An 18,222-nucleotide genomic window follows, 5' to 3' on the forward strand; every position below is an offset into this window, starting at 1 on the left:
GTATTGAGGAGGGCACCTTTTGGGATGAGCACTGGGTGTTGTATGGAAACCAATTTGACAATAAATTTTATATATTAAAAAAAAAATAAAGACACAGGCGACATATACCACATTTTGTGCTCATCCAGCTTCTTTTGGATTCTCTTCCCATGTTTATTTTCCAGATGGTGCTTCCCCTAAGTGGGAGGCCAGTACTTGGTTCCCATGTCTCCCCCGCTGCTAGGTCACAGGTCACTGAGCGCCAGGACTTAGATATTCCTGCCTGAGGTTTGAACTGGAATGAGGCGCTATGTGGAGTCCATTTCCTGAGAAGGAAACAGAACACGCTAGGGAGGCACCCCACGCTTAGAGATAGTACATACTGAAGCTTCTCCTCCGTAAATTCCTGGGTGGCTCAGTCACTTAAGCATCTGACTCTTGATCTCGGCTCAGGTCATGATCTCACGGTTTATGGGATCGTGCCCCATGTTGAGCTCTGTGCTGACAGTGTGGAGCCTGGAGCCTGCTTGGGATTCTCCCTCTCCCTCTCTTTCTCTGCCCCTCCCCTGCTCTCTCTCTCTGAAAATACATAAATAAACTTAAAAAAAAAAAAAAGAAGAAGAAGCTCCTTGCTCAGTGTCCTTGCTGTTACCTGTGTGTCCATGGGAAGCTGAACATGGCTTGGGGCAGATTGGTGACAGATTTTTGGCATTGTTCTTGCTTTCAGCCATGTGCTCTGCCTTTCCCAGAGAGTCTGCGAATTCTCTAGTATCTGTTCATGAATTCACTTGTGGCTTAGCTGAGCTAGAGTAGGCCCTGTTGGTTATAGCTGGGACCCTGCTCTGAAATAGAGCATTGCAGGGAGAGGTAATTATTAGAAAGGGAAGATCAGGGGACGCCTGAGTGGCTCAGTCGGTTAGGGAGGAGTGGGAGGCAGTGGGAAGGTGAACGGAGAGCAGAATGAGAAGGACAGGACTTCGGCTCAGGTCATGATCTCAAAGTTCCTGGGTTTGAGCCCCGCGTCGGGCTCTGTGTTGACAGCTCAGAGCCTGGAGCCTGCTTTGGGCTCTGTGTCTCCCTCTCTCTATGTCCCTCCCCCACTCACACTATGTCTCTGTCTCAGTCTCAAAAATAAAAAATAAACATTACAAAAAAATAAAATAAAGGGAAGATCAGGAAGCACTCTGGAAAGTGTAGCTATGAGTAGTAACCGGGTGTTATCAGAGTGGCAGGTGAGTGAGAGAAGATAGTGCAGACACTGACAGGTGTCACATAATACACACAATTATTTTCATCAGGAAGGTGACAGGGCCATGTGTGGGGTTTAGGAAAATCACCTGACAGCTGTGTAGAGAAAGGACACAAGGGACATACAAGTGAGACAGGCAGCAAGGGGACCTTGCGGAGACACGTGTAGTAATGACACTGAGAAGTCATGAGTCTCTGAAATGTGAGTCCTAGAACGGATGAAGAGAACAGGGTGCGGTAGGAAGATACCTATGAGATATAAGAAATTTAGGATGTTAGTTGGCTGGATGTGAGAATGATAAAGGAAGTGGGTTCTAGAATGACACTCAGGCATCTAAGTTGTGAGATTAGGTAAATGGTAGGACCGTTCACTGAGACACGGAATGGAAGAGAAGGGAGGAAGGCAGAGGAAAAGATGAGGAACTAGATATGTTTCAGTTGAGAAGTCAAAAAGGAACAACCCACGTGAGATTGGATATGTGGGACTGGAGTAAACAATAGAGATTTCTGAGTTAACAGTGCATGGGTGATTGTAGACATCTTGACGGTGGTAAGATCAACCGGGTGGGATATGTCCTATGAGACGAGAAAGAGGCAGAAGATACAACCCTGGGTAGTATCAGTAAATTGTTTGGAAGAAATGGGGAACATAAAGTAAGTGGAAAAATAATATACAAGATAATGGGGGGGGGCCTAAAGAATAAAGAGATCAATTGGGTTAGTTCCATATTGAAAATGTTCAGCTAATATGGCCATGAGATGTTTATTGGTGACCCTGGGATGGACATTTTGATAAAGTGAGGGAGCCAAATAGAGAAGTAAAGTAGGGGATGAAAGGTCACTCTTTCTAGTGACCAGGGTATGAAAGGAGGGCGAGGTGAGTCATCATCTTGAGTAAGATGAGCAGGCGAACGATCACAAGGCCACCTATGTATCTCTTGGTGTGGGTGACTTCAATCACACAGGCAAAGACCAACAGGAAGTCAAGCAACCACAGGGCTAGTGTTCAAATGAAGTATCTCCACTGGCCTTGAAGGCACTCAAGATGATAACAGCACTCGGGGGGCAATGGCAGAATCAGCCAAATGCCATAATCCTTGATGAATGTGAAGCAACGACAGAGAATTCAGCAGACACAGTGGACGAGTGGGTGATCCATGTGACAGCATGGTTAGGTGACCTAGACCTCAAAGAGGAGGGGTAATTGTAGGAATGGACCTTCCTTTTCCTTCTGGGTTTGTGGTATGTGGAGTGATGGTATAAGGGCATTGGACAGTGCTCTGGGGGGGGGGGGCAGGGGGAGGCAGGGAATCCTGGGGGTGTCCTGACTTTGTGCTGAGGGCACCAGGGAGGGTGATGGCAAGGTCAGGGGGAGAGGGAGGCAGTGGGAAGGTGAACAGGGAGCAGGATGAGAAGCACGGGAGTGTATTGAGAGAGAATGTGGGACGAGAGAAAGGTTGTCAGGATGATTTCCACGCGAGGCTGTGACCAAGGTTTCCATGTGGAGGGAAACCTAGTGGACCGAGCCTCAGAGTTCCTATGTGGGTCTGAGGCCCCATGATCCAGAAGCCACGTGCCCTGATGGTGGCCTTGGAATATGAATGGTGTCACCACACTTTAATTGTGCTTAGATTTACAAACAATATTGATAGCAATCATGGCTTTGGAAAAGTCTCAGGCAGATGGAACTAGTCAATTTTGTCTTTCCACAAGTTTGAAACAGCAGTTTTAGGTGACTGAAGGATTACGTACATCTTCAGGAGAGGCCAGCTATGGCCTAGATTGTTCCAAATCTCTTCTTTTAAAACAAAAATGTATTGAGAACATTCACATTCACACTGGAGATTCCCTCTGAGGAGCCGACAGAAGCTTCTGCAAAGGCGATTTCTTTCAAGGGGCTTCACTCATTTCTTTTCTTCTTTTTCTTTTCTTTTCTTTTTTTTTTTTTTTTTTTTGAGAGAGAGAAAGAGAGAGACAGTGCTGGCGATGGGCAGAGACAGAGGGGGAGAGAGAGAGACAGAGAGAGAGAGAGAATCCCAAGCAGATTCCATACTCAGTGTGGAGCCCAACGCAGGACTCGATCTCATAACCCTGGGATCATGACCTGAGCTAAAATCAAGAGATGGACACTCCACCGACTAAGCCACCAAGGCAGCCCTCATTTCTGTTCTTGTTTAGCCCGTCAGTTCATTCAATCATATGTGGGAACTCTGCTTGCCAGAGGACTATAGGACTATAGGACAATAGGACTATAGACCTATTCATCTTGAGCAGTAACTCTGCACAGTATTCAGCTGGTGCTAAATGTTTAGGAACTGCACAAGTGTTGGTTGAACATACAGACTCGGAGGAAGAAATCATAATAATCTACTTGAGCAGGCTCACATTGTGTTTGGGATTACAGGAATACACATCTCCTAAATCACCCAAAACATGGAGTAGTCTGGCTTTCTTTCTTTCTTTATTTCTAATGTTTTTTAAAATTTATTTTTGACAGACACAGAGTGAGCAGGGGAGGGGTAGAGAGAGAGACCGAAACACAGAATCTGAAGCAGGCTCCAGGCTCTGAGCTGTCAGCACAGAGCCCAACATGGGGCTTGAACCCACGAGCAGTGAGATCATGACTCGAGCCCAAGTCGAACGCTTAACCAACTGAGCCACCCAGGCGCCCCATGGCATTATAGTTTAATAGAATACTTAAGTATGTATTCTAGAGATCCTCTCAGACCTACCCTCTTCTCCAGATCCAGAAAAAACTGAATGACATTGTGCTCTTTGCCATGAGGAAGGACAAGTCCCAGTATAGATTTCTGCACATTTCTATGGATAAGAGACATGTAATTAGGGTTATTTCTGGTGCAGCATGAACCCAAACATGGGACTTGGAATTTGCTCCTTGACTCCCTCTAATCCAACCACAAACACCAGCCCGTGGTTCATAGGAAAATTTATATGCAGGTCGTGGGAAGCAGCATATATCAAACATTAACACACATAACAGTGGAAAATCATTTGTCAAGCATTCCTTTTCTCCCAGGTTCTTTTGCCCAGCCACGGCTGTCCTACTGGCCTTTTACCTAGCTTTCTGCTTTCTTAACATGTCCTTTGCCTTATCTTTTATTTCCCTCATTCCTCTGCCTGCCTCTTCCTCCAAAGAAAATAAAATCAAAGCAAGATTAACAGGTTATTCTATTTCACAGGAAATAATTATCTTTTGTTTTTTTGCGATACAATTTCCAAATTTCATCTTTTTCTCTTCCTAATTTGTCAAAATTGTTTCTTTTTTTTTTTTTTTTAATTTTTTTCAACGTTTTTTATTTATTTTTGGGACAGAGAGAGACAGAGCATGAACGGGGGAGGGGCAGAGAGAGAGGGAGACACAGAATCGGAAACAGGCTCCAGGCTCCGAGCCATCAGCCCAGAGCCTGACGCAGGGCTCGAACTCACGGACCGCGAGATCGTGACCTGGCTGAAGTCGGACGCTTAACCGACTGCGCCACCCAGGCGCCCCTGTCAAAATTGTTTCTTAAAGAACGGTTCTATTTTGCCAAGATCCCTGGTACTAGCTGTTTAGAAAATACATAAATGGGGCGCCTGGGTGGCTCAGTTAAACATCTGACTTGGGCTCAAGTCAGGAACCAGTTCGGGAGTTCGAAACTTGCCTCCGGCTCTGTGCTGATAACTCAGAGCCTGGAGCCTGCTTCAGATTCTGTGTCTCCTCTCTCTGCCCCTCCCCAATTTGTGCTCTGTCTCTCTCTCTCTCAAAAATAATAAATATTTAAAAAATTAAAAAAAAAAAAAGAAAATATGTAAACAAACGACTTGTTCCATGTGCCTTTGGTCCTACAAATGGTAAGGACTGGAACCTTCTGGACCATCTGAAATGAAACGCTACTTAGGGATGTGCACGAGAGCCCATACATTTCATGCAGCACCATGTAAACAATTCTAATGAACCTGCACGACTCCAACTTGTCTTTGCAGAAACTCCCCTGATGTCAGTTTCATTTGGTTCTTTTCTATTTGCACTTCCTTGGTGTTGCAAATTGGAATATTCTGTTTTCTGGGAAAATTATTAGAGCACATTTTCTTTTTCACTGATACCGACATAATATATAAATGTGTGCTTATGCATTGACAAATATATATGTTACACCTACTGCATGGCACCTACTGCCTTAGGGAAATGGGTGAGTTCACAGTCAGCAGGTGGGGAGACCAGGGAGCGGCCTGAAGCCAGTGCGGTAACAGGGGAAGCTGGCGTTTTTAATTAGTAGCTATTGAATTGAGTGTAGCCAAGTGGTTCTCTGGAGGGCCCTCCATAGCCTTCAGACATGGTCATTGTGTGCAGTTAAGCAGCTGATGTAGCTGCAAAATTGGTTTTGCCGGGTATATTCAGAAACTTGTGCACTGGATGGTGGGCTGGCTTTCTTCGTAATTGAGTTCTTTATGGAACTAAATGCTTTCACTTAAATGTTTTTAACTTAACTTAAACATCAATGTTTTAAAATCACATTACCCAGCTTTATATCACTTCCTCAGATTGGAGTCCAGATTTGTACTGGTGGCAGATTTAAAATTTGGTTTTGGCAAAATTATTCCATAAGAAATATAGAAATTTAACTATAGAATGCTATTACTAATACAGAAATGGAAGAAAACAAAGACAAAAAACTATAAGAAATACAACTTTTAACTTTGCATCATTAATCCACTCTGAGGCTTCACGAGATTTTTAGAAGAATGGGTGAAACCAAACCCAAACCCTGTTTTGGGTTATTTACCTTGTGACAATTTCTCTAGCTAAACAAATTATTCCACGGCTAGGTACATGAAACACCTTCTCCTCCGATCAGAAAATTGATTAGGTCATCTTGTTGGGTTTTTTTTTTTCCCTTTTTTTTGTTTATTTTTTTTCTTTCTTTCCTTTATTTATTTTTTGCCATTGCTCCTTCCAGTGAGATAGACAAGTTCATGAAATCAGCCAACTTTCTGCCTTCCTTTTGACCTGCTATATATTTCACACACACTCTTGGGACTGTTCATGAGGACAGATGTCTTTCTGCTTCCACTTAATGAAATTAATTCGATTCAATTCATTCATTCATTCAACAAATATTTATTAAGCACCTACAATATGCCAGGCACTGTGCTGGGTGCTGGGGATACAACTGTGGACAAGATAGACATAGTCCCTGCCCTCAAGGAGCTTACAGTCTAGAAGTTACACAGACAAGTACACACACAGGCAGTTACAATGCGGTATGGTAATGTGGTGGGGAGAGGACACCGAAAGGGCACCTAACTCAGTCTCATAGGCAGCGGGTGGTGGACAGTTGTGGATCGCTTCCTGGGGCAGGTGCAGTTGATTTGGTACTGAAGGATGAGGACGAGTTAGTCAGGTAAAGATACAGGGAAAAGTTACAGCTCAAAGAAAGAGTAAATGCGGTGTCCTGTGTGTCCTGTGTGCTGCTTGTGAGGTTTGAGGGTGGGCAAGGTTGGGGAGGGGGAGAGAAGTCATGGAAGAGAGAAGGGAAGACCAGGTCACGAACGGACTCATTCGCCCTGCGGAGAGCTTGGGATTTTTCCTGAGGGAACGGTGCGTGTGTGTCCTCAGACCTGTGCTTGTAGAGACTGACCAGGGGAGGGAAATCTTGAGAGTGGGAGCCAGGCGCTCAAGCCTTCACCTGTTCCTAAGTCATCTTCCATGTCACACCCTGTGCTCGCTCCAGCCCGCCTGGCTGCATACACTCCTTCAACAGTGCTCTGAGGAGCACAGCGGTGGATCTCTGCTCAACCCTAAGGCTCTTAACACCTCCTCCACCTGTGAAAACGCATCTTTCAAGGCCACGCTTCCGAAGCTATCTTAACTTGTGCTTTCTGCCAAGATCTCAACACATGGTGATGTTTATCGGGACCACACTATTAATTATTTCAAATGATCTAAACCTTCCTTCGAGCCATGTTAATTTCACCCATACAGAAGGTGGGTTTTGGAAATAAACATGGGTATAATTTTCTTCACCAATGCCGGTTGAAAACAAGGAGAAATTCTTCGTGTTTCTGGTCTACCACAAACCATTCTTCGTGCCTTTGAGTGATTTAAAGGGAACGAGGCGAACGGGGGGTTGGGGGAGAAGCCAAAGAGACACATTATTTTATGCAGCAGAGTGTATAGTCAAGTAAAATTTCAACACACAAGTACAGGGTATGTTGCTCTTATGACAATGAATCCTCCCCGATTCAAACACTCTGCCCGGGACAATGTCACCGGCTCACAAGGCAAAACGTCTGTAAAAGAGGGCAGCTTATTATTTGGAGACGGTAAGGGCTAAGGACACGCTCCAATGTGGCCCACACTTGACTTCTACAAATCCCCTCCTACGCAGTCTTAGAATTTCTCAGGTAACTTTTACAATGAGAAGAAAACAACCCTTAAGCTCTGTGGATATTATAAGAATGTCCGTTGTTTTATTCTTTTTGGTGGGTACAAAAACCACAATTTTGTACACAGAACAAGATTATAAATAATACTGATAACACGAGTGACCCCGAGTCTCTCTCGCTTCTACACTGCAGACTGATGACTTCACATAACATTGTTTTCGTGTTGTCTGTGTTCCGGGTACCGAGACAAATAGGATCTGTGGACACCGACGCAGGTGACAGAGGGGAGGTTACGGCAACGACGGGGGGATCAACTTTTGTAAAAAAAAGTCTCTAGAGTTGATTACAGTGATGGCATTTATCTCAATTATTGCAATGTATTGTTCCCTAAGATGGTTAGAAAAAAGAATCGTGTTGTCCTCTACTGAATTTATGTTGGTTAAAAAGCAAGCATGTTTCAGTATGTTTTCTCCAAAGTGAGTGTAAATACTTCCTTTAAATTTTCACAGGATTTACATGTGTGTTTATTATTTTCTTATCACAGTTTAGTGATTTGTTTTCTCAGCTGGAGTCTTCAACGGAACACGTGGGTGTTCTGGAGACAGGTTAGCAGGTTCATGGACTTCTCTACTTGACCCCTTGCGGTGAAGACGGAGGCCTTTCTGAGAAAGGACTTCACAGTTTAATGCGCTAGCTCGCAAGTCTGATTAGTTTTTAAGTCCACTCCAGTGAAATTTGTTGCTGTTAATACGCCCATCCCGGCTCCCCCTCCCCCCCACCCCCACTCCCCGAGAAAACCTAAATTGTGAGTTTTCCTGATATAAAATCTGAGTTTGGGTTTCCGAGCTGAGCTCATGCACGCGTTGCTGCTGGACCGGCGGGAGCATCGGGACACGCCGCCCGCTCTGGCCCGGAGGCCTGGTCCGCGGCCCCTGCTCAGTGCGCGGGCTGCGCTCCCGTCCGTCACCAGCACAGTTTGATTAAGGCACTCAATTATGTTTTTGGTTTTCATGGTAGGTCCGATGCAATGACAGCCAATCCCGAACTCTGTCTAATCGTAGTTCCCGTGTGTACCGCCTTGGGGCAGTCGGGCGTCAAAACGCGGCCGTTCTCACCCACGCTCCCAGTGATGGATAATCTGGCTTTGTTTCTTATGGCTTCAGAAAAGGTCAGCTGGGTGCATGGAAAGGAAAGAGAGAGAGTGTGCAGTGTTACAATGCTTCTGTTCCTTCGGCAATGTGAGACACAACAAACACCAAGATATCGATAATTAGACATCTGCATTTTTTCCAAGATTCTCTTTGGTCATATGAACACTATGCATGCCAGGGAAGGAACGGTCAGCTACCCCCAAGAATAAATCGGTCTCCAGTTTGTGGTCCTACCTGTTTCGGAACTAATTTTGAAATTTGGTTTGGCACATCTGGGCAAGACACGGCTTTTGCCTCCTGGCCCTCTAGAGCCCAGGACTTCTGGTCCAGCTCCCAGCCTTCCCTATGCTTGTTCATTGGTAATTGAGACTCTTGATTCTTGTCAGAAAACGTCTTTACGGTGCAGGCATTATCCTCAACACTTTGATGAGCTGCCTAGGCACACTGTATCTATCTATAGACTATTCTTGACACGTCTTCCTGTCTTGGGAACACAGATCCACAGACACTTCAATCATGGGGTACACATGACCCAGAACAGCTCGGTTAGTGACTTCAAGGTCCTCCTCTGCGTCTTCTGGAAGCTAATTCGTATTTTAGGAAGCTCTGAGTGCTTCAAGGAGGGTGCACAGAAAGGGGGCGTGTTTAGATTCCTCAGGAGCTGGCCTGGCTGAGGAACCTTGCAGCTTGAGGTTATGGGGTCAGGTTTCTGAAATCCTCATGAAATTCCTGTTCTCTGTCACATTAAGTCAGTAGCAGGTGACAATATTATGCAGAGGAGAAACAGGCAGTGTTGTGTATATCTAGTGACTGCTCATTCGTTGTCTTTGAATTTTTTTCTAGTGGCTGAATTTTAATGTTAAGTCCAGAGGACAATAAGGTAAAATGAGATGTTCCCTAAGTTTGTTATGGCTCATTATTTATTTCTCGTAACTTGTAACATATCTTAATTCCCTGTTGTGAATTTAAGTTTACCTGATTCTTTAGGAATTCTATCTTTATATTTATTCTGTCCTGGAACTTAAATATTAGAATAATTGTATATCAAATAGTAGGATTAATAATGGGAGTAGAAAATGGTGTAATGTAAAGGTTTAGGGATCAGATGCCCTGATAACATCAAACTGTTAGTTAATGGCTTATTGATGAAAACCAAGGTCATTATCATAGCTCTTTAGAAGACAGTCTCAACAATTAATATGCATCTTCAAAATCAGAGGTCAGGATACAATCTCTACAGAAACTGCTCATCACTAAATTAAAATAAACCAGGACCAGAGTTTGAATTTGTTTCCTCAGATTCCCTTCCGACATTTAACTTGAAGTAAAATAGAAAATTATTTTCAAAAGTCTACTGGTTTAGTTTTGTTTTCCTGTTTTTTGAAGAGGAAATACAGTTAATAAAAACGTGATATTTTGAAGGTTTTTTTTTTGTTTTTGTTTTTTTGTTTTTTTTTTCCAGAAGGCATTTGCTGTAAAATCTATTTTGGCTTCCTTTCTTTTCTTGATTGTCTTTGTGAAGAAAGGAACATATACAAACGGGAAAGATTCTATGTGCAGATTCAAGTAATCATCTATAGATTACTTCTCTATAGATTAGTGCAACTGAGTGGAATAATGTCTTTGAGACCTCCTTATTTTGTCTTTAAATCTTAGCATTCTTAGTTTTTCTTTTTAAAAATTTTTAATATTTATTTTTGAGAGGTGGGGAGGAGCAGAGAGAGAGGGAGACACAGAATCTGAAGCAGGCTCCAGGCTCTGAGCTGTCAGCAGAGCCTGACGTGGGGCTCCAGCTCATGAACCGTGAGATCATGATGTGAGCCAAAGTTGGATGCTTAATCGACTGAGCCACCCAGGTGCCCCTTAGCATTCTTAGTTTTTAGCATTATTGTTTCTTATACTTAAGTCTCCTAAGAAAGTTTTCCAATTTGAGCAGCCTCGATAGGTTCACAGCAAGCTGAATAAAATGTCATTTCTATTCAGCTTGCTGTGAACCTATCGAGGCTGCTCAAATTGGAAAACTTTCTTATGAATTTATACGTGGTCTGGGCCATTTTAGATTGTTGAGCCTCAAGGCTATGACCTTAATTGTATGTGTTCCCGGGAGGGGTAATCACTTTTAGAGTAAATATTCTACATACGGAAAGTTTCAGGTTTTGTTTTTGAGATTCTAGGACATTATTTAAATTATCAAAAATTTGCACAATTGTGGAAAATAGAGTTTTTGAAAGGAAAAAAGTACAATAAAAGCTCTTCAATCTTCTTGGTGCACATCATTTCATTTACCCTGGGTGCCATTAGGTCTTTTTAAAAATCATGGATACGAATGCTTTACTTTTATTTGAAATGTACTATTTCAGGCATGAGGCAATGGAGGCGAATCATTTGATAAGTTGTAATGCCAGGTTCCGACTACGTGTAAATTGTATGCACGTCACCTGGGAATTTTTATCTCTTTAGCAACTTCCCAGATTTTGTAATGAACTGGCATCTGTGTTTCTTTCTAGCATTTTCTAAGGTTCTTTTTCTTTTCTTTGCAACCCTTGCCTTGGACCTTGCTGATGGTTGGAATGTTTTTGCTATGCTAAAGAGAAGTCAGTTGTAATGAACTGGTAATAAAAAACCGAAACAAACCAAAACAAACAAATAAAAAAAACGCTTAATTGTAAGACATAAAATTCATTCCAGAATTAAATCCAAACAACTGACTCTGAAAACTTGTCAGGGATTGTTTCTCTCAGTTTGGGAAAATCTCTCCTCATTTGCATAATTAAGATATAAGCATTTCTATAATGGCCAAGAGACCTTGACATAATCATTGTTTGTTGTTTTGCGATCAGAAGGCAAACTCAAAACATTCTGATCTGAGTGAACTGAGGGTTTGTTCTTAATTCTTTCCATTCCAATTGGGAAAGAACCATTTGGGGCTTACGTATGTGTAGTTAATAGTCATCCATCGATTTGTGGATTCTGGATAAAAACACATCTTGGGTAAAAGAGAATGGCTTTGTTCTTTGTTCTGATATACTAACAAAGTGTTTCAATAGCTTTTATATGAATAAATATCAAAATTAAGCATATTTATCTGTCAGCACCTCAGATGTACATCTTCTGAAAATTATATTGGGTGTTTGAGTCTTGGTGCATCAAACATGAATGTCTCTTGTGGGTTCACAGGCTCAACTGTCATTGGACACAGAGTGAGCAGCTGATTCAGTCGACTATCATCTATAATTTTAGAAAATGGGTCTTACAGACCTGATTTTAGGAAGAGTAGTAAATGCTGGCAGATCTTTTTTTTTTTTTTTAAAAAAAACACCGTCTCTCCTTAGAGAAAGAATGTAGTGGACACTTAGATTCTTAAAAAAAGTATTGCCGTCTCCTACATTTCATTGACTATTCACAATTTTTTATTGTGGCACAATGAGAGGATGTGAATAACTGAGGCTGATCCGGCTTACTTGAAAGCAACTAAAGCGGGAGGAAAAAGAGGCCATAATTCACTGCAATTTTTACCTTTTCTGTCTCCTCACAAAGAACACATACATTGTTGGCATCTTTGATGGAGACGCTGCTGTCTTGCCTAAGCTGTATATCCACCTTAGTGATACTGTGGACCTAAAAGCTGAATTTTGTCTAATAAATATGAATTGTAGTCAATATCCTGACGATCCCTCCTACCTAAAGGTCTGGCTCAAGGTACTGTCAGATGAACAAACAGCAGAGTTGCACTCTTAAAAAATACAGAATATGGTTAATGCAAAACAAATCAGAATAGGAGCTAAGATTTTTGGGCATTTACTCTGTGTTTGGAGTTGTTTCTAAAAAAAACAACAACATATAATCATGGAATAATAGGCAGCTGTCTAAGCTTTGATCATCTGAGATGTTTTTATGCTTATTTTGTTAGCAATTCTCCTAAAATTGGATTGTTCCACAGGAAACCCAGAACTAATTTCCATTTTCTCCCAAATTTGGGGGAGGAAATCCTGTTTTGGTCATTTTCCAGAGCAATCCTGGAGGTTTGTTTTTTGTCTTTCTGACCCTTTCAATGCAGATATCTATTGGCAACATAAAGTTTCGAACGGTGCACCCGCAGCCAAAGAAAACCGAACCAACCACTTTGCACTGAAGTTTTCAAAAATATAAAGCTCTAATCGGAAGCAAGCAATATCACCACTGGACAGACAGGTCACAACACTGCGTTTACAGGATGCATCACCCACTCACTGTCGTCAGCCCTAAGTCCTACCCCTAAATTTTAATACTTTCGGTTCCATATACGTTGTAACCTTCTCTATAGGTTGCTAAATTCTGGGTACTGTGCGAGGAGGTTGGGTTAAAAGTCTGTGCACTGTTGGCCACCTTCATTCTCTTCGCTTCTGCCCTGGACTTGTAACAGAATTCTATCAAAGCCACCAGCATCGCCAAGCCCAAGCCGCCGACCAGAATGTAGAAAACGCCTGCGACGTTGCTCAGGCTCAAGGCGCTCGTCTTGTCCTGGGGGGAGGGGCGGATAAAGACATTTCAGTTAACCCTGCAAATGTCACACCCGGAAGGCAAAACAGCACATGACATCCAAACAGCCAATCAAAGCAAGTGCCTAACTGAACCTGAAAGTATTGACGTGTATAGATCACTGATGCAGGTGTATGGATGCAAGCATAAAGCTTACAGCTCTCAGAAGTGAAATGATGACGACTGCCAATGCAATCGCATGTAATTACATTCAGTAAAATTTGTGACATGTTATCATTGCTAAATATGCAGGAGAAAACCACCCCACTCAGCCAGAGAAAAGCGTTTATGTATTTACTCAGCGCGGCAGAGTGGGCTTATTATTAAGTTTGAAAATGGCATGTTTATGACCCAATTACATGGGAAGGGGATTCTTCTGGTTTTCCTGCCATTACGTATACTTTGAACGTTTGAAATTTCCCTTGAATAAATCTCAATCCAGGTTTCCTACTTAAGGAACTACGGTATTTTAAGCTACCAGTTTCACATTTTCTTCATTGTTGCTCTACCAAATATATGGTCGTAATGTTCTGGGTCTGCACTATTTGTTTTTTCAGTCACAGGTGCATGGGAAATCTTAAATATCATATACTCTTTAGGAATAATTATATATGCATCACACTTAGGTAGCTTTTTACAAAAAAACCTTAAAAAATACATGAATTACCATGGCTAAGTGAGACATAAATTATTTTTCTATGGACAAATTGATAAGTATTCTTATGGATTGAAAAATAAGATTCTATTATTAATCAGTTAATACTTTAAACATCTTTTTCTCCAGAGCTTTTGTATACATACTATCTCATAAGCCATTTGGAGACAGTCAAGCGTATGATTGGAAGATACTAAAATCGTAACAAGAGTTCAGAATTTTTTTCATGAATTGTAAAAATGTCCATTATGTCACGTCATTGGAGGAAGTATTTTGGGCAGACTGCATACACGGTGTACGTTTTGTGCGAGATCTGATTCAGACACTTAAATAGTTTTCTTAGGGGAGTATTTAAGTCAAAAGATGTACTAGGTACATGGTCCGTTTAGCCGTGATATCAGCTGATTGGGCCACAAATTTAGAGTAACTTCATGTTAAAAATAATTGCTCATTAAGTATTTATGCTTCTCTGACTTTGCATGAGGATTGGAGAGAAGGATTTCATTATTTGGCCAAGCTTGTCTCGTTCCACTCTGGTTCAGAGGCAGGAAAACAAGTGGTGAAAACACAGGGATAAGCCCTGGAAAAGTATCAGTGAACATAGATACTTTGTCTCTTTCTTAAATGAATGGAGGCTCTCCTCTTTAAGCCGTTTACTTGTTTAATGTTTTAGAATAACTAATACATTTTTTTTCTTTGTAAAAGAAGATAAAGAAAAAAATAAGAAAAGATTTCAAGAATCTCCAATCATGGCTTTCGGGCACCCGTATTACAGTCTATTAATTTGTGCAGGTAACTGGATTCTCTGGTAAATTATTACAGTGTTCCCTTTAGAAAGAAACATTTCCTTTAGAATGTAACACTATTTTCATTCCTACTCCGCTGAATCAGGTCTACAGATCTCCTGCACTTGCACCAAAAAGAATTCATGAATAAGAGATCTTAACTTGATATTATTCACAAGTATCACTGACTTATTAAAATCATTTGGATAGACTCCCGGTCGGACAGTTCACCGCTCATCGGTCAGCACAAAACTGTAAGAGGGCCTCTTCAAACTAAAGTGGAATGCTTGGCAACACAGCGACCAAAGGCTGGCCTTCAGCATAATAATGTTTAGTGTTTACAATGTTTCTCAGGATGACTGCCGAGCAATTTCCCATTTCCTGCTTTGACAACCCCTGGGTTCCCGAAATCATTCACAGATTTCGTGGTGTTTGCCTCTGAAAACAAACAGGAACCGCAGCGGAAACACTACTTTCGCTCGTGGTTGTGGAATCTGAGAGCCACAGAAGGCATCTCGGCGTTTTGCATGGTTTTGCTGCCAATCGGGAGTTTCCCGGGCAGCGTTCCCGGTGGGGAGCAGGGCCTGGGCCTCTGGGGAGGCCGCCCCGGGGCCGGGATGCGCCCCAACGGCCTCTGCGCCCCGCAGGGTGGGCACAGGCGCCGGGTGCTGCCGTGTCCGCGTGTACAGTTGCCAAGCGCTCCCGTTTAGTGCCGTGGGGACCCGACGGGAGGCCCGAGCTGCAGGACTGACCTTGCTTCCCGAGTCCTTGGCTCCACATTCACCTTTATCGTACCACCATCTGTTTTTCAGCTTGTCTAAGACGCCTGCCTCACTGAGTTTCAAAACGGCAAGGTTTACAGGAGTTCTTCACGTGGAAAATAACATAAATAACATCATACATGTTATTTTATGTTATTCAAGTCAAACTACATCAGAACCGCACGGCAAAGTGACGGAGCGGAGGCCACAGCGGGTGCGGGGCGCGCCGGAGGCCCGGCTCCAGCCCCGGACGCAAAACTGGGGCCCTGCTCCATCGCTTTAGGTAACAGGCGCATGCTGCTAAGGGAGGATCTGTAAATAACACGTATGCAATTACTGTGAACCCAAAACTATTGGCCTGGCTCGCTTTGGCCTCGACGACCTTCCCCAGGCAAGGGTGGGAGTCGTTCGAAATCCAGCGGCCCCTCCCCGCCCCTTACCCCCCAAACCCCTTTCAGAATTAGTGGCCGTGGCTGCAGAGGGACGTGAACAGGAGCTACACTGCCCTGGCCTCACGCCTCACGACCCCGTGATTCAGTCTGTGGGATCTGACTTGACGCCCAGGACACCTGTGCTGTGTGCATCCTGGCCCGGACTTGAACCACGCTCATCGGGACCTACTGGGGGAAGACCAGGATGCAGGTGTCACTGACCAAGGGCTGGCTGCCCCGAGTAGAGGGCAGATGCCTACATCACTGACGTGGGAGCCTGTGCCGGTACCTTCCTTCTAACTGCAGTATTGAATCTAAATAATATCGCCAGGAGCCGTGTTCCTCTACCTTGAGTCTATCGCCTTGATGTGCTGCAAATACAAAGGGAATGCACTTTAGGATGTACTCTGTGAACAGGGTATTACCAACAAACACATGACAGGTTAGGGGTAACCAAGATTTTTATGAACAAACTCTTCTCCTATAAAATGCCCCTCCTTTTGTACCATCAGTACTAACTGTTACATAAGGAGTCTCAAGGGAGAAAGGTCAGGCATCACTCAGGATCAGTGTTCCAAGGAATCTAAGACGTGCCCCAGGTGTCGCCGCCATGTTAACACCTCCGTGTGTATCAAATAAAGGGGACGGATGGCGAGCGGTAACTCCCTGCATCTCCCGATGTTATCGTTTCCGTGCTTGGTTGCTTTCTGTTTCTCTTTGCTTTTACAAACATTCAGAGACAGACTCATTCAGTTTCTCTTGACATTCCTAAGGCTGCCACGATCGTTTTCTCTGGCTCTGTCTCCTAACACCTCACTTCTTCTAGGAAATACTGAGTGCATTTGGAGAGGCACGGCCTGCGTTTATTTGATTACCAGGGGACTAATTCCATAAGCTTATCTGCACAAGGAGGCAATGCACTGATAATAATGGTGATGATGCCTGCTGATGCTGATGGAACCCTCACGACGTACCAGGAACTGTCAGAAGCATTTTACATGTTTGGATACTCTGATAACCCGTATCTTACAAATGAGGAAACCAAGGCACACAGAGATTAAATCATCTAGTCACACAGCTAGGAAGTGGCCGAATCAGGTGACTTCATAGCTTGTGCAGTTAAAAACACTAACAACACAACACTCAGGAAATGGAGTTTCTGGTTAATTGAGTTTTCTGATTAACAGGTAAGCCAAAACTCTTTTTTTTTAAAGTTCTGGAAAAAGTTTCTAAATTAATGTTTTTCTTTTTACCTGTTTTCTGAATAGGATTTCATTTTCATATCAATCTTGTAACGTCTTACAAGGTTCACTGTTCCATTTAAGAAGTAAAATGCATTTGCCATGTTCCTAGAAAATTATATTGTGTTTTGGATTAAAACCTATTATGGGTGTGATTTAACACTTTGTGCTAAAGGCTGAGTTTGGGGGTGGGGCCGGATGAAGATTCTGGTAAACTGGGGTGCTTGGTTAATTTGGCCCCAATCTAGGTTTTACCACCTATACCCTCCCACCCCCGTTTATGATGATTACAAAACTCACGTCAGATTGCCTGATGAGCTGTGAACTCCAGAAGCCACAGCTCACTGGTCTTTGTAAGACCGTATTTACCAGGGTGTCTGACTCAGAGCAGGTGCTCTGTAAAGTTGCTATATTTATTTTGAATCGAGAGCAAGCTTTTTTGTTTAACTGATACTATAAGAGTTTTGAGGTCCCAGGCTGCTCACCAAGGCCGTTTTCACACCTGCACAGGTGCATGTAGGAGCCTATGCTGCACTTCGAGAATGGGGTTCTCTGGGAAGAGGAGGACTTCATGCTGAAAAGGGCAGGAACACAAAAGCAGAGTTTCCTTCCAGGGTCTTTGAGAAGGGACGACCTAGAGGTCCTGCTTTCCCGTTCCCCCTTAACTTTCCCTCTTGCCATTTTATTCCTTGTGCATTCACTCTCGGAGCCTGGTTTTAGAGAGTATGAGTAGGTTGGAACTGTGAGGTCGAGAAATTTATTATGAGCCAAACTTAAAGGTCAGCTGGTGGAATTTTGGACACTGACCAAGGCGTTCATTATTGGGGGATCCCTGGTTTTTGTCTGCCACAAGTTTTTTTTTTTTTTTTTGCTTATGAATTTATATTTTTAGTAATAATCCCTTTATTGTTGGCATTGGCCTCTATGGTTATGGTGAAGGGGGGAACACCACTTATGACAAACTTTAAAGTCAGGAATGGGCTACAGCGTTCAAAGCGCCACATTAAAAATGGGTACCGTGTGATCTAACACAATTACTAAGAAAGACATCACTTGGTAATCACAT

The 18,222-nt window shown here is 43.0% G+C and overlaps 1 protein-coding gene across 2 annotated transcripts in view; it reads right to left on the reverse strand.

The window, feature by feature from the left end:
- Positions 1–8,433: 8,433 nt before the first annotated feature.
- GRIA4 (glutamate ionotropic receptor AMPA type subunit 4) overlaps positions 8,434–18,222 on the reverse strand; it is a 394,136-nt gene continuing 384,347 nt past the window's right edge. The window contains exons 14-16 of one of the 2 annotated variants that reach the window (XM_049614164.1): positions 15,476–15,590; positions 13,131–13,265; positions 8,434–8,787 (exon numbers count right to left, since the gene is read on the reverse strand). In XM_049614164.1, coding sequence (XP_049470121.1) covers positions 8,623–8,787; positions 13,131–13,265; positions 15,476–15,590 — 415 coding nt within the window. In that variant the 3' untranslated portion in view covers positions 8,434–8,622. The remainder of the gene's footprint in view (positions 8,788–13,130; positions 13,266–15,475; positions 15,591–18,222) is intronic. The other variant, XM_049614163.1, reaches the window with a different exon arrangement.

Source organism: Panthera uncia, chromosome D1, assembly GCF_023721935.1.
Source record: "Panthera uncia isolate 11264 chromosome D1, Puncia_PCG_1.0, whole genome shotgun sequence".
Lineage (NCBI taxonomy): Eukaryota > Metazoa > Chordata > Mammalia > Carnivora > Felidae > Panthera > Panthera uncia.